The following is a 16,220-nucleotide window of genomic DNA, read 5'->3' as shown; positions in this document are numbered from 1 at the left end:
TTTGTTAGTTACTCTGTTTGAATGAATATTCTAATTTTAAGAGTACAAAATCTTTGTCACGAATATTAAGACTAAAAGATTTGAAAAACATAAAATCTTCAAAGTTACCTAGAAATAGTGTTGTATTTGAGATTTCTGGAGATTAAAGCCTTTTTGGTTTACTACTTTGTTTGAATGTGAAACTGGTTCGAAGGGTATAAAAACTTGATCAGAATTCAAGGTTCATTCGGTTAACGATTACAAAAATATAAGAACTTCATCGTTAAACTAGAAACAAGTTGTATAAATATTGAATCTTTATTGTTAGTATTCTAATTACTAAGTGGTCTGTTTACTTGTGACAGAAAGGGAAAAAAGCACTAGTGACAAAAAAATTAGTGATTTTTGTGTTTGCAAAGGGTGTTTTTATGTATTAAATCTCCTAAAGAAGGCTTCGTATTGTCAATATGTATTTTGATGCTATACAATTTAAAAGCATGGGAAAAATATGTGAAAAATAATTTCAAATACTTGAAAAATATTTTTGAGAACATATTTAAAATGTGGGGATTCTTTACTTGTGATAAATACAAAATTAGACTTGCTATCTAATTTAAATTTGAAAGTATAAGATATGAAATTTGATGACATTCTTGTATTATGTTAGACCCACCAAATTCTTGGAGTATATTTGATATTGTGGTCGTTGAGTCTCTCTTTACTAGTATATGATTTGACTAGAGTATTGAGAAGTATGATATATGTGATGAAGTATACACGATCAGATATAGCATGTGTTATTAGTAAACTAAGTCGGTTCACATGTAATCTCGATCAAACTCATTGGATGACAATGAAAAGAATTTTGAGTATGTAAAAACATACTTAACAAATTATTATTTTGCATTATAACTAGTACTCAAAAGTATTGGAAGAATATAGTGATTCAAATTGAATAACCAAGTCAAATGAAATAAAATCCACGAGTGGATGTGTATTTACTTTTGGTGGAGGAGAAGTCTCTTGAAAATCTTTCAAACAAAAATGTATCACTCACTCTAATATGACATCTGACGTTATCACTCTAGAAAAGGCAGTGAAGAAGTTGAATGACTCCAAAGTTTATTGAAAGGTTTTCGGTCTAAACCTTGAGCTCCAGTATGCATACACCGTGAGAGTTAATTTGCAATAGGTTGGCATGGAGTATGATGTATAACGGAAGGTCTCTTCATAAATGACGTAGACATAATATCGTTAGAAAACTTCACTCTAGTGGAATTATCATAATTGACTATGAAAGTCAAAAGATAATATGTCGGGTCAACTTATAAAAGGCCTAACTTGATAGATTATCAAAGGGAATGGTACTATGGCCGAGAACAAGTCATTGTAGCGGTAACTCTACCTAGAAGACTGAAGATCCCAAGATCCTGATTAAAGGAGATCAAACAAAGTCATTAATGATGGTTCAACATTTTCAAAGTATTATTTTTTATGGTACATTCTCATGATAAGACAATGTTTAGTAACAAGGATAAATGCATTAGAACTTAAATGGTTTCTAAGTTTGACATAAGGTATATCAAATGGTGTATTCTACGGGATAACATATATAGAAATTACCTATTTAAATGTGAAGTGTAAGCCGCTTCAAGGAGAATCCGGTAAGGCCAATTCTCTAAGCACTTATTATTCGAGATGTGTTCGTGGCTGAAATGAACAAAACCATGAGAACCAAGAACAGTTCAACGGTTGATTGTGTGACTTATGTTGTCTAGGTATACACCAAAGATCGATGGTTCAAAGATATCAAATCTACCGATTTACCGAGTATATCCGATATATGTTTTGCTACGGAAAATTTGAAGAGAAACATACTTATCCAAATGCGAATAACCCTTAATTATGATCACACGGTTTTTCATGCATATGTTTTAAAAAAAATAGTCATTCCCTATTTATGTGGGGGTTTGTTGGGTTTTAAAGGTGTGAACGAAAAATGAAGGGTTATGACTCTCCTGAAGTATTGTCACTTTGCCGAAGGGTTGTGACCTTTATGAAAGGTTGTGTCCTTTCTAAAGGGTTGTGACTTTTTGAAATGTTGCATCTTTTCCAGAGTGTTGTGACCTTTCTGGAAGGTTGTCTTCTTTCCTAAGAGTTGTGACCTTTACCCTTTGTTGACTATAAATAGAGAGGTTGTCTCTCATTTTTCAGCATTGAATTCTTCCATTCTTTTGCATATATTTCTTACAAAATAAAATCGATCGATCGTGTCTGTGTGTGTGATTCGTTGTTGTCATTTTGAGTTCGTTTAAATTATTGAAGTTTGAGGTACTGCTACTTCTTTAATGGTTAATCTGGAATTTGCAACCTCGGGTACTTAAGGGGATTAAATTTCTTAAAAACACACAGTGATTTCGGATAGTTCATTGTGTTTTTCTTTCATCTTTTATTATTTTTCTGATTTTCTAATCCTAGGAATTAACAGTGCATACCTTGTTTAACTGAGAATTTCATAGAGGGGCTTGCAAAACCCTTCCATTTTGTAGAGCATTTTTTTCTTGGGACAGAGAATGGATGAAAAGGAACCGTATATATAACGTATCTAGAACACGTGTTTCACAGATGTATATACATATTAGTTAGAAAGCCAGGAGTCAAATTACCAAATCAACCCTCTTGGTACCATTCACTTTACTTTTGGTACAACCTTGTGTTCGTCCTAAGTCTTGTTGGCGTTAATCAAAAATAGCTTCTTACCAGCTATGTATTGATGTATTAGTACATATAACAAATTTTTCTTCTTAATAACAAGTTGCATAATTGTAGGATTCTAACTTATATATGCTAACCTTTTTGAAACTTGGCCGGCACTTTCACTTTTTTTAACATTATTGTTACAGACATCATATAATTAACGGAGAAGGGTCTAAATTGACCATCAACTATTTGAATTGGTACAACACTACCCTCTATCCACTTTTTGACTCTTCAATACTCTTGACGACAACCTTTTGGTTAGAACATATTCTTATTTCTAATGATTCAGACCTATAAAGTGAATGAAGGGTAATATTGTACCAAATCTCATAATTTTTTTATACTTCAGACCCTTTTCATGAAAAGAATTTGATATAAGTTAATACATGGACTCATACCTTTCGCTTGATTATGGATTCACATTTCATTAGAAATAGAAAAAAGGTTAGTCCACTATTTTTTCTTCTTGGATTTTGTCCATTGTAAATTTTAATTTTTTTCAACTTAAAAAACAAGAGAGAAAAAGGAGTAAAATAACGATGACATTCATACATAAATAATTATTTCAATAGAAGACAATTTGATTAAGTTATAATTTTTTTTTGTATGTATCCAAAATTCATAATAAAAAATGAAATAATATTTTCTCATATCCGTCAGCCCCCCCCCCCTCCCCATACACACACCATGATAATACCACAAACTAAAATAATATAATTATATGAATGTGTAGGTTTATTTTAAAGTTAGGGTTCCTGATATCGTGATTAAGTAAGAAATTAGAAAAAGAATAAAAGGAGAGAATGATAAAAAAACGATTGGATATTTGACAGATAATTTATATAAATGAAAAAAGATGAAAAATCATGAGTGAGTATGAATTTTAGTTGAATCCTTTGTTATGAGTTGAGTTAAAATAAATTGAGGGTTGATTTAAAATAACTCAAATTGTAACATATCATGAAATTAATAATATTTTTGATATAATGAATTATATGTGGTTTTTATTATTTATTGGGGACGAGTTTAAATTTGGATAAGTTAGATTAATAAAAATATATATTAAATAATTTTTATTTAGAGGGCTTTGTTAAAAATAAGAGCAAATATGAGATCATCGACAACATCAAGGGTATATTTGAGCTAAAAAGTTAACGTTAAAGATATATGGAGAACAAAAGATGGATGAATGATAATTTTGTACCAATTCAAATAATTGAGGGATATTTTAAGCCTTTCTCTATATAATTAATAAGGTATAAAGATCGTTTAGCATTTGAATAAAATTTTTGTTTAGCGGACATTTATATTCATGTTTTATAATATATAGACAAATAGAATAGATAGGTCTAATCATTAAGTTTATTATAATATTTTGTTGACTAGTTTATTAAAACATAATGAAGAAATTAAAATTGTTTGATATATCACTGAGTGTTACTATTTAGACTTGATAAATTCCTTGTTATGAATATGACGATAATTCATATATATATCCTCTGTGGTTACAAGAATGGTTCACATATATCTTTTCTCTCTAACAAAGATGAAAAGATATTTTTTTGTTTAATTTTATTATTAAAAATTTCATGTAAGCGTGAATTTGATCATTTTTACATGTTTTTTTTCTTTTGATTATTTTTATTCGTCGATTAATTTGAGTTTATTATTTTGATGTTCAACTTTATTTTTTCACTTATTTTCTTGTAAAATGTATCATAGATACTACAAATTGTTTATGGAAATTCAGAGAGTATAGAAGGAAAACTTTTTCTTGCCTTTCATTCATTTATCAATGATGTATATATACAAAATATCCAGAAGAAGAAAACAAAATAACTCCTATACGTGTATGAATTTTAATTGGCTATCACTTCACTACAAAATTATACAGTTGTGTGTGTACTATTTCGTACAAGAAATACACAAATCCGTTACATAGAAATCTGCATATTTGTTGCCTAATGTTCATCCATTTGGCCTCATTTATTTGTCCAAATCATATCTCAAATAAGGCTATCCAGAATTGAATTATGAGCCTTCATTTGTTGTTGGGCTGAGACATTAACTTTTGGTTGAAATTCTGCATTTGGACCAACTAAGATATAGATCCAATATTGTCTCTGAATTTCATTTGATTGAGAAGCTTCCATGTAGTCAAAACTTGAGCTTCCTTAGCTTCTTTCTCCTTTTCACTGACTTTCTTAATTTCAATTCCAACATCCCCCCCCCCATGTTGCAGAGGAGTGAAGCGATCCCTAACTTGCCGATAATTGAATGATGAGAGGGTCCTGATAAAGGTTTGGTGAAGATATCTGCAAACTGAGAGGAAGATGGTACAAATTGAAGAGATATCAACCCCGAGAGAAATTGTTGTCGAACAAAATGGCAATCAATTTCGACGTGTTTGGTTCTTTCGTGAAAAACTGGATCACGGGCAATGTGAATGGCTGCCTGGCTATCAGAGTGAAGGGGAATTGGAACGGAGGGAGAGGCTCCAAGGTATGTGAGTAATCGAGTAAGCCAAGTAATTTCAAAAACTACTCTTCTCATGGATCTGTACTCTGCTTCAGCGGAAGACAGAGAAACAGAAGCTTGTTTTTTTGATTTCCAGGATATTGGTGAGCCTCCAAGACTAATAATGAATCCACTAATGGATTTACAAGAATTGGGGCAAGACCCCCAATCTGCATCGCAGAAAGCTAGTAATTTGAATGAAGGATTAGCAGACAGGAACAACCCTTGGCTTGGATTTGAACGAAGATACCGCAACACTCTTAATGCAGCTGCAAAGTGAGGACCTCTTGGTTGTTGCATGTACTGATTGATATGATGTACAACAAATGAGAGATCTGGTCTAGTGTGAGTAAAATAGTTGAGCTTACCAAGCAGCCTCCGATATGAAGTTGGATCAGTGAGCAACTCACTAGTGGAAAATCCAGTTAGGAAGACGGATCGAGTGGAGAAGTCACAAGAGGTAAATGATCACTATTAAACTCATTCAGAAGTTCTAGAGTAAACTTTCTTTGGCTTACAATCATACCAGTTGGTTCTCTTACGATTTCAAGTCCTAAAAAATAGTGTCGATCACCTAAATCCTTAATCTTGAATTGTGAATTCAAGAAGTCCTTTAGATTTTGTAGCTCTGCTGTGTTGTTTCCTGTTGAGAATAATATCATCAACATACACTGCGACGATACAAATATTAGAACCTTATATTTTGAAGAAAAGTGAATAATCATTCAGTGATGAAGAAAACCCTTTTGAATTCAAAGCTTCTGCCAAATTGGAGTACCATTGTCTTGAAGCTTGTCTAAGTCCATACAAGGACTTTTTGAGGCTGCATACATGTTGCGAATTGATTGATTGCATTCCATTTGGAAGTTTCATGAAAATCTCCTCGTCAATCTCTCCATGTAAAAATGCATTATTCACATCCATTTGTGAAATTTCCCAACCTTTTTTCACTGCTATAGTTAACAAACACCTGATAGTTGTCATTTTGACTATCGGTGAAAAAGTCTCATTAAAGTCAATTCCTTCCTTTTGAATGTCGCCTCTAATCACTAATCGTCCTTTTAGCCTTTCTATACTTCCATCAGAATTGTGCTTGATCTTATACACCCATTTGGATGGTAAAGCTTTCCTTCCTTTTGGTAATTCTACTACTTCCCATGTATCATTCTCAATTAGTACTGCAATTTCAGTCTCCATAGCTAGTTTCCAACCGGGATGTAGTTCTGCTTGGGCATAGGAAGTTGGTTCTGTGATACTAGAAATAGAGTTTAAAACTTGTTGGTTTGAGGTTGAGAGGCTAGCAAAGGAATAACAGCTAAGGGACAACGGGCTGACTGAAATAAGTTTTAGTTAAATTTGCTAGAATTGCACACATATTCTTCTAAGTATGCAGGTCTATTGTGAGTTCTGTCCGACCTTCTTGGGATGACGGTGGAGGTTGAAGTATTTTTCTCTAATGTGTCAGGCAAAGTCCCAGTTTCTAGATTATCTTGTGTGGATCCCACATCAACATGTTGTGGGGCAAGATATGTCTCTCGATCTGACATGTTATGAAATGCACTCATATTGTCATATTGGGAATACTGAACTATGGAAGTATCTTTAGCGAATATAGAAGTTGAAGATGGAGTCTAGGAGGTTGAAACAACATAAAAGGGATATGTGTTTTCATGGAACTTGACATTTCTAGAGACCATGATCTTTTGAGTTTTCAAGTCAAGCACCCTATATCCCTTCTTTCCATAGGGATAACCTATGAAGACACAAGGAATAGATCTAGGCTCAAACTTGTCCCTGTTATGTGAAATTGTGGCAACATAACATAAACACCCAAAACTTCTAAGAGATGAGTAGTTAGGGGGCTTTCCAAATAATATCTCATATGGTGTCTTGTTTTTGAGAATTCTTGAGGGACACCGATTTATTAAGTATGTTGCAGTCAACAAACACTCTGTCCAATAAGAAATAGGCAGTTTTGACTGATGAAGTAAGGCCCTAGATACCTCTAAGAAATGTCTGTGCTTTCTCTCCACAACACCATTTTGTTGTTGAGTGTGAGTACGTGAAGTTTGATGAATGATTCCTTGTGATGCAAAAAATTTAGATGATAGATTGCTTCCACCCAATTCTAGTGCATTATCGGATCTAATTACCTTAACCTTGATATTAAACTGTCTTTCAATTATCACGAGAAAATACTTTAGGATAGTGAAAGCATTGCCCTTTGTTTTCAAAAGATAAATCCAAGTTGATCTACTATAGTCATCCACTATAATTAAAAAATATTTGTATCCATCATGTGAAGGGGTTTTATATGGACCCCAAGTGTCAATATGTATCAGTTCAAAGATCTTCTTAGTACTAATCTCACTAGACTGGAAAGGTAATTTTGTTTGTCTAGCTAAATGACAGATATTGCAATCAGAATGGAAATGAAGAGGATAAATAAGAGTTTAACAAACATTCTTCATTGATTGAAATGGCATATGCCCTAATCTAAGGTGCCACAACCTTACATCAGAACTACTTTTTATAGGAATGGGAAAAGTACTAGAAACAGAAAGACAACTAGAATTCTCTTGTTCAGATAAATCAATTGCTCTTCCATCGAAACCCTTGAGATATTGGAAGCTTGACTTTAAGATATATAGACCTGTCCTCACTTCACCAAATTCCAGAGGCCTCTTCATTGAAGGGCCCTGCATAAAACATCCAAATGAAGAAAAGATGAGTAAACAACTTAATTGTTTGCACATCTTGTAGACTGAAATGAGGTTATATTCGAAACAAGGAACAAACAAGACATCCTTTAAGATGAGTTTAGGATGCAAAGCGATACTTCCAAATTGAGTGACCTTGACCTTATAGGAATTAGGAAGATCAACAAAGATAGGAGACTGAAGATTTCTAAGTTCTAAGAAGATCTTTGAATAAAAACACATGTGTTGTGTAGCACCTGAATCTAGTATCCAGGTTTGGTGTTTGAACTGAACAATTTTATGAGGTGATTTGAAAACATTACCAGCACATGTCACTGCATTAGCTGCTGCATCACATGGTGATTCTTCTGGCTTATTCATTTGCACATTCTGAAGCATCTGAATGAGTTGTGAGCATTGATCTTTGGTGAAATGCTTCCCCTGTCCGTCTCCATTAAAATGCGCTCCATTTTGTTCTTGTGCTCCTTCCATGAAGACAGTATTACTTTTCACATTTCCCTGGAATCTCTTAGATTTGGTAAACTTAAAGTCACTAGGAAAGCCTATTATCCTATAGCATTTGTTCACAGAACCCAGGTTTCTTACAGTTTGAGCACACCAAATTGGTTTTCTTTTGTTTGGCTTCATAATATCCAGATTTCTGATCAAGAGTGGTTCCCTGGATAGTGTGAGCTCATATACACTTCCCTTTTCTTCTCATCTTGCATTAAGAGTGAGTAAGCATGATTCACATAAGGTAATATGAGAGCATCAAAATATTGCTTTTCCCAGCTGCATAGACATCATTTAAACCCATTAGAAACAGAATCAGTCTTTCATCTTGAAGAGACTTACCCATTTTTGTTTTTCCACCACACTAGCAATCACATGTGCAGTTGACAGAAGTGTTTAGAGCATCAAGCTCATCCCACAACCTCTTGATTTTTGTGAAATACCCAGCAATATCATTTGATCATTGCACTAAATCACTCAACTCCTTTTGTAGGTGATAGAGTTGAGCACCATTACTTTGCCCAAACCTGTCCTCAAGTTCCTACCAGAGATCTTTGGCTGTTCTGGAGTAGATGACACTGTCAGCTATCTCCTTTGAGAGAGAGTTGAGCAACCATGACAACACCATGTCATTGCACCTGCTCCATAGTTTGAAATCAGTGAAGTAGGAGCTAGTTCCTTTTGAGTACCATCAATGAACCCAATCTTATTTTTTGCTGAAAGGGTTATCAAGATTGACCTCTTCCATCCCCCATATCCCTTTCCATTAAAGGGTCAGTTCACAAGGTTCATTCCAGGGGAATCAGAAGCATGAAGAAAGAAAGGATGAGTGTGATCTGATAGAGGGTTTGAGGTATTTCCAGTTGTTTGAATGTTATCAGGAGTTACTACAGTTCCTGTCACCATTGTTGGACAGTGAAAAAGAAGAATAGTGAGAAAAATGGAAAAGAAGAAAAGCTAACAGAGAAAGAGGATCTCAGATTTGCTCTGATACCATGTGGAAATTTAGAGAGTATATAAGGAAAACTTTTTCTTGTCTTTCATTCATTTATCAATGATGTATATATACAAAATATCCAGAAGAAGAAAACAAAATAACTCCTATACGTGTATGAATTTTAATTTGCTATCACTTCACTACAAAATTATACAACTGTGTATATACTATTTCGTACAAGAAATACACAAATCCGTTACATAAAAATCTGCACATTTGTTGCCTAATGTTCATCCATTTGTCCTCATTTATTTGTCCAAATCATCTCTCAAATAAGGCTGTCAAGAATTGAATTATGGGCCTTCATTTGTTGTTGGGCTGAGACATTAACTTTTGGTTGAAAATTCTGCATTTGGACGAACTAAGATATAGACCCAATATTGTCTCTGAATTTCATTTGATTGAGAAGCTTCCAAGTAGTCAAAACTTGAGCTTCCTTAGCTTCTTTCTCCTCTTCACTGACATTCTTAATTTCAATTCCAACATTGTTTTTACGGATATTAAAACTAAAATTATATACAGTTGCAAAAAGATATATTTTTAGAACTTTTAAATCTTTTTTCATTCACACTTTTTCTTTTAATTTATGTTATTTTTATACTAAAGAATAAAAAAAATTCAAATAATAATAATTAAATAAATCAAAAAATAATTTATATGTGCAAAAGATAAAATACATGACTTTCTAAAAGTTAATTTAAATTTAAATTTTTTAACTTTGAAGCGGTCTCGAAACATGTAAGTCATTTTTTTAATAATAATAAAAATATATGTGAATCAATAAAAATATTTGTGATAAACCGAACATCGGAACTCAAAACACAGTTACATTTCAACTAATTCAACTTTTCCCGGGTTCCGGTTTCTTATAAAGCAGTAAAAATTTGATATTTCAAAACGCATGCGAAACACCACCATCTTCTTCATCGAGCGAATCAGCTATAGTCTCAACATCTCTGCATACTCTCTCCATGCTGAAAATGACACAATTCAAGTAAATTTCCAATTCGTGTTTTTGATAGATTTAGTTTGTTATTTTTCTCTGATTCTAATGTGTATTTGATTTCAGATCTTAAAAAGTGTTGCAGCTAGTTGAAGCTACTGATAAACGTAAGAAATTTTCTTTTGAATTTCACTTTTTCAGCTGTGCTTTCGTTTTGTTAATATAGTTTCCGTTTCCTCATAATTCAAGCCATTTGTTCAAAAATTCAATCAATGCTAGTGTGCGTTTGTTGACCTTATCTTAGTGGAGAATGTTAGGGTTTCCAGTTTCCTCTACTTACTGCTATAGTAGAGATATAAGATTTTCATATGCGTCAACAAGATATTTAGCTGTGGTTTGGAGATAAAATATCTGAATAACATAAATATCAAAGAAAGCTCACATTAATTTGAGATAATAGATTGTTTTCTGCGTTTCTCATAGTGATGGCTCATTATTTTATATAGTGTGATCCTATTTTTCATCAGCGCCTTGTGTATCTCTCTGTTTTGATCTCATCTTTATAGCATAATTTGCAATGTTTCAGTTTTCTCTTCTGCTTGTTAGATTTTCATTGCTGATCATATGTATCATAATCCTTTAATTTTAAGATGTTGTGAATGTATTTTAGTAGAGTTCAAATAAAATTTGTAGTATTATGTTCCTCCTGATGTCTGTCTACTTTGAGGTATAGGATGATGCTATAGTGTGTGCTGCAAATATAAATTCATGTAAGATTCTGATAAACTTCCAAAAATGATTGAAAGTTGAATTAGAAATTTGTTCCAAATTTATTCAGTGATCTCTCCCGGAATCAATGTTGGGGATGTGAAGAAGTTTCAAGAGGCAGGTATCTACACCTGCAATGGCTTGATGATGCATATGAAGAAGGTAAAAGGGAAAAAAACAACTCATGTTGTTATGCATAAAGTTCTATGTCTTCAATCTCTGTTCTTCTGATAAGTATCATTGTTACAGAAGTTCACTCTTTAATCCTGATAGTCAGTCATATTCATGTTGATGATACACCATATGTTTCTACTGCTACTCACTTTCTCTTTTCATTAGTTAGGGTATATTACTGAACCTAATAGATGCTCTTCTACTCAAAGTATATGTTTTCTTTCCTCTGCACACATGAACTTACTAAAGTTTGTTGGACTGATTCTATTATAATTAGTAATCCACAGAGGTTACTCAATAATTAAATACGGTCAAGGTGGTGAGAAATAAAATCACTATTTTTGTTTTCGTTGTCCATCCACTCTTTCATTCGTTTGCTTGTGTGACATGCCATAATGAGTCTGTCCCATTTGGATATGTTACAGAGGGAGGCAGTTGTTAGCAACACAACTAGAAGCCAATCTTTGGACAATGTCTTGAGAGGTAAACTTTTTGGTCCCATATATATGATTGAATCCTCATTGTTTTTACTTACAAAAAATCACTCCTAATTCTGTTCTTTCTTCTATGTGAACTTTTGAAGGAGGGAAGAAAGAAACTTCAGCAATCACTAAACCTTTTGGTGAATCTAGGTAACAGTCAAGTATTGATTATTGCTTTAGCTTTGCGGTAGAAGCACTATTAGAAAACTTAACCTAACTCTACTGAGTGAACAATTTGTTCAGATCTGGAAAGACACAACTTCCGGATACTCTCTGTGTGTCTATCAGGTTCACCTCTGATCTTAGTCGGAAGAAATGAAACATCTCCTTTATATGCTTTATTTACACATAATAATGGCATCATCCAGGATTTGACAAGATCGTCAATTGATTTGTCTGATTTATTGCCTCTTCCTACTAGTTATAGGGATTATATGATGAAAATGATTAGTAAAGCTCCATTTCTTTTAGAAAGCTAACAGAGATCCTTCTAGCTTTCACCCTTAGTAGACTATAGTGTGTCAACTTTAAAAATTTTATTCTCTAACTTGTGGCTTAAAGTTGGGTGTGTCGTACAATAGCTAAATTATCACTGTGACTATATAAACTATTGTAAATTTCTAACCTTAAAGTGTTACAGAATTCTAATTTAAATACGCATGGAGGTTACCTGTCTTTTCCAGAGGAAAGAATGAATTTGAATTCCGGAAACCCTTTTAGTAGAAATAAAGTTAGTATTACAATGCAAGGCCTATAGTTTCTTTATTGAATGTTATTGAAAATAATTAGTTGGATTGTTCACATATATAGTAGATGTACTATATCTTCGGAAACAAAAGCAGTACTATATTAACCATCATGTTCACATACACCACCCTTGAATGTCTCTGTTTCGATTCACAATCTTTGAAACTTCACCATATAAACATTCTAAGTAGTTATACTTCCTATCTATTCTGCAGGCTGAAGCAGGGGATGGTTTTTTCCTTAGTCCTCCACTTATCCGCTGGGAAAACATCAAGAAGAAGTTCTTTGTAGATCATATACCTCCATCTTGGACTCCGAACCTTGTACTTGTTCATCCCAATTGAAACACCTGCCAGCTATTTGACCCTGAACAGTAAAAAGCATTAGCAAATATCAAACAAATGACAATAACTGAGCTCAGAGAATCAGCCACATGTGAGGAGATGTTTGAAGAACTAAAAGAGCTCAAAGAATTAACACTTGATGATTACCAAGAAGTAGCAACCTATGAGATCGAACATGATCTCAGAGGTTTCAAGCTGATCGGATCATTCCCGAATGGGTGACTTATCCTGGAAAATTATGCTAAAGAATCACTTCATCTCTATGAGATGTCGGGCAGTAAATGGCAAACATTGATAGCTTATCCAGGATGAACTCCAAATAAGAACTTTATCGGGGTATGCGATGGCGTGGAAATTATTTTGTTACTGGAAATGTCGGATGGAGAGACCATATTTCATATCTTTCAGATTCAAGGCTTTGATATAGTAGTTCACCATCAGAAGTTTCAGATTGAATTGGAGGGAAAAGTTTAAAATGCCCTCTTGTGTAAGAATCAATTGTATGTAGTTGTTTCTAAGGGAACAACCACCTATTTGAGCTCAATGAGATTGGATTGTGTAGGTGGAAAAGTTATTCCACGAACCAGTGATCTAACAACAAAGGCCTTAAAGTTGCAGGAAACATGGTTCACCAGTATGGTATTATCTCCTGTCTGTACGCCTCTACTGATAGTATTTCCTCTTGAGATGCAGTTCACGGTTTTCGAAGTGTACGGTGAAGGTGTTAACCTTGGCATACAGAAAGTGACTTATATTCACCTGCTTAACCTGTAACTCTACCTGGCACCTAATGGGTGAGGGTGTACACTTCAGGAAGAACATACAGTATGTCTATCTACCCATGCAGGTGTTAACCTTGGCATACAGAAAGTGACTTATATTCACCTGCTTAACCTGCAACTCTACCTGGCACCTAATGAGGGAGGGTGTACACTTCAGGAAGAACATACAGTATGTCTATCTACCCATGCAGGTGCAGATTGTCTTAGGGGTACCACCGAATTACATCATGATTATGAAGAGGACGACTATGAATCTGATGAAGAGGCCACTGATGAGGCTGATGAAGAGGCGCCTGATGAAGCTGATGAAAAGTCACCTGATGAGGCTGAGGCTGATGAAGAGGCGCCTGGGGAGGCTGATGAAGAGGCGTCTGATGAAGATGATGAAGAGTCGCCTGATGAAGCTGATGAAAAGGTACCTGATGAGGCTGATGAAGATGTTCCTGCTCAGGCTGCTGAATATGAGGATGATGAAGATTTGTCTGATCAAGCTGCTAATGAAATGGAAGATGATGAATATTTTACCATTTGGCAGCGTATTAGAGAATGTCCATGGGATTCTCCATCGAAAGCTTGCCCTTGTAAACCAGTTTGGGTGATGTTTCCCCCGATAGATATGAAAAAGTTTTTGGCTGTTCCTAGTTATATAGGTTAATAATTTTTTGATGCAAATGAAGTTCAAACTATGACATATATGTGAAAGACTCAAATGCATGGTTCATATATTGCCAGGTTTTAAATATGTGAAAAATTCATTCCAGGGAAGTTGATTACAATTTGCCTGTATTTCTTAGTCAATGTTGCTTCCTAGTTTGGTGTTCAGCATTTTATATTCTTTTCTTCTTGAATGCTGAAAGACAAGATGACGTTGAGTATAACCAGTACCAATTTCCAGGTTTATAATATGATACTTAGGATAGCATAATTGGATCAACCTTACAAAGAGATTCAAGCTTTACCTGCGTGTAAAATTGGTTATAACGTAATTTAAAACGGTAGTAACATTTGAAGGTATGCCACTATTTAGCAACTAAGACTACGAAAATAGGTTTTGCTACATTAAGCAAAATCTGTTTATTATACTCATTACAGATGCAGGTTTATTATAACAAGGGGGAATTGCAATCGAGTTTTAACTTGAGCAGGAAATACTCATCCAAAACGATAGCAGCTAACAACCTTACAGAGAACATGACGGAAAACAGAAGTAGCCAGTAATGAACTCAATGTGCCCGAGTAACAGCAGCATGGATGGCATATATCTGTCAGGTGTGGAACTGTCCTGGAGCTTAGACCTGCCATGCATGCTAATGCGTCTGCAAATATAGACATATAATGTGATTCACGTCAAAAGCAAATCTGATAGTCAAGCTTTATATAGAGAGGTTACCACAATTATATACCAACTAGTAAGAATCACGCTCTAGAAATGTTCGTGAAAGCTAAGCTAAGGTAGAAAGTAACTACAAAATAAGTGATGACTGATAAGAGTTTAACATGCATGTGTCCCTTCACACTTTCTGTTTTACCTTCCTTCCAAGATAGTCACAGTCACTTTACTAGCTAATAAAATCACATATCAGTTGATGAGGAGACATAATATTTTGTCTAATATGACATGACGAACAGAACTTTGTGACCTACAAAAAACATATTACCCATCTCATGTCATGTAGATGTGGCTGTTCTTTGTTAAGTCCTGTGGAAGTGAACATTCCGATCTGCTTAGAAATAGATATACTGTGATCATGTGATGTTTGACATTTAAATGGATTAAAGAGTGCTTGGCCAGAACTAAACTTATAGAGACGAGATCATGATTCTAACACCTAATGTGTTATCTTTTTTAATATAATGCGGATGGATGGTGCTCAAATCAAAAACCTTGAGAGGAATATAGAAAGACAACTTGATCTATAGTTTCACTTTCACCTCACCACATAAAGATGCACTTGGGGATGGTTTTCTAAGGGTAGAAAATCAGTTCAGACGTCGTTATGGCTCATGGGGTATTAGTTCCATTAGAACGAGCAATATTTGATGCAGGGAGATCGAATTACATTAGGACTTGATGAGAGCACTAAGGAAGATATATCCAGATGTGTTATGTTTTGGAGAAATGATTAAAATTCCAGGTTAAAATTGCTTTTACTTTTTCCTGGTAAATAATACTTAGGATACCATTCCAAATAGTGAACAAACCAAAATTTTGGCAGATGACACACAAAGTAAGGTACTAGACTGACCTAAGCCTTTTAGTATTATCAATAGTATAACTAAAACACTTATGTATCTGCATCAAGATTCACAATTGAGAATAATTCACATAGGCCTGATAGTTAACAACACTATGAGACAAGGACATGAATTCAAAGATCAGATTTCGATTTGTATAAACTAGAAATAACATATGAAATTACAAACATCACAAGTGCAAATAATTATACAAATCATATTTATATAAATTCAAAATTATACAAATTTCAAATTATACAAACGCGTGAATTATACAAAA

General features: G+C 34.0%; 1 protein-coding gene across 1 annotated transcript; it reads left to right on the top strand.

The window, feature by feature from the left end:
• Nucleotides 1-10,343: 10,343 nt before the first annotated feature.
• LOC104645255 (meiotic recombination protein DMC1 homolog) lies at nt 10,344-14,503 on the top strand. The gene is made up of 7 exons (XM_069287900.1): nt 10,344-10,459; nt 10,535-10,575; nt 11,247-11,338; nt 11,776-11,833; nt 11,934-11,982; nt 12,076-12,120; nt 12,795-14,503. The coding sequence occupies exons 3-7, from the start codon at nt 11,321-11,323 to the stop codon at nt 12,868-12,870; spliced, it is 246 nt and encodes an 81-aa protein (XP_069144001.1). The 5' UTR covers nt 10,344-10,459; nt 10,535-10,575; nt 11,247-11,320; the 3' UTR covers nt 12,871-14,503.
• Nucleotides 14,504-16,220: the final 1,717 nt, after the last annotated feature.

This window comes from Solanum lycopersicum, chromosome 8 (genome assembly GCF_036512215.1).
Source record: "Solanum lycopersicum chromosome 8, SLM_r2.1".
NCBI lineage: Eukaryota > Viridiplantae > Streptophyta > Magnoliopsida > Solanales > Solanaceae > Solanum > Solanum lycopersicum.
Note: the sequence above shows the minus strand (reverse complement) of the source record. Positions and strands in the feature narration are given on the sequence as shown.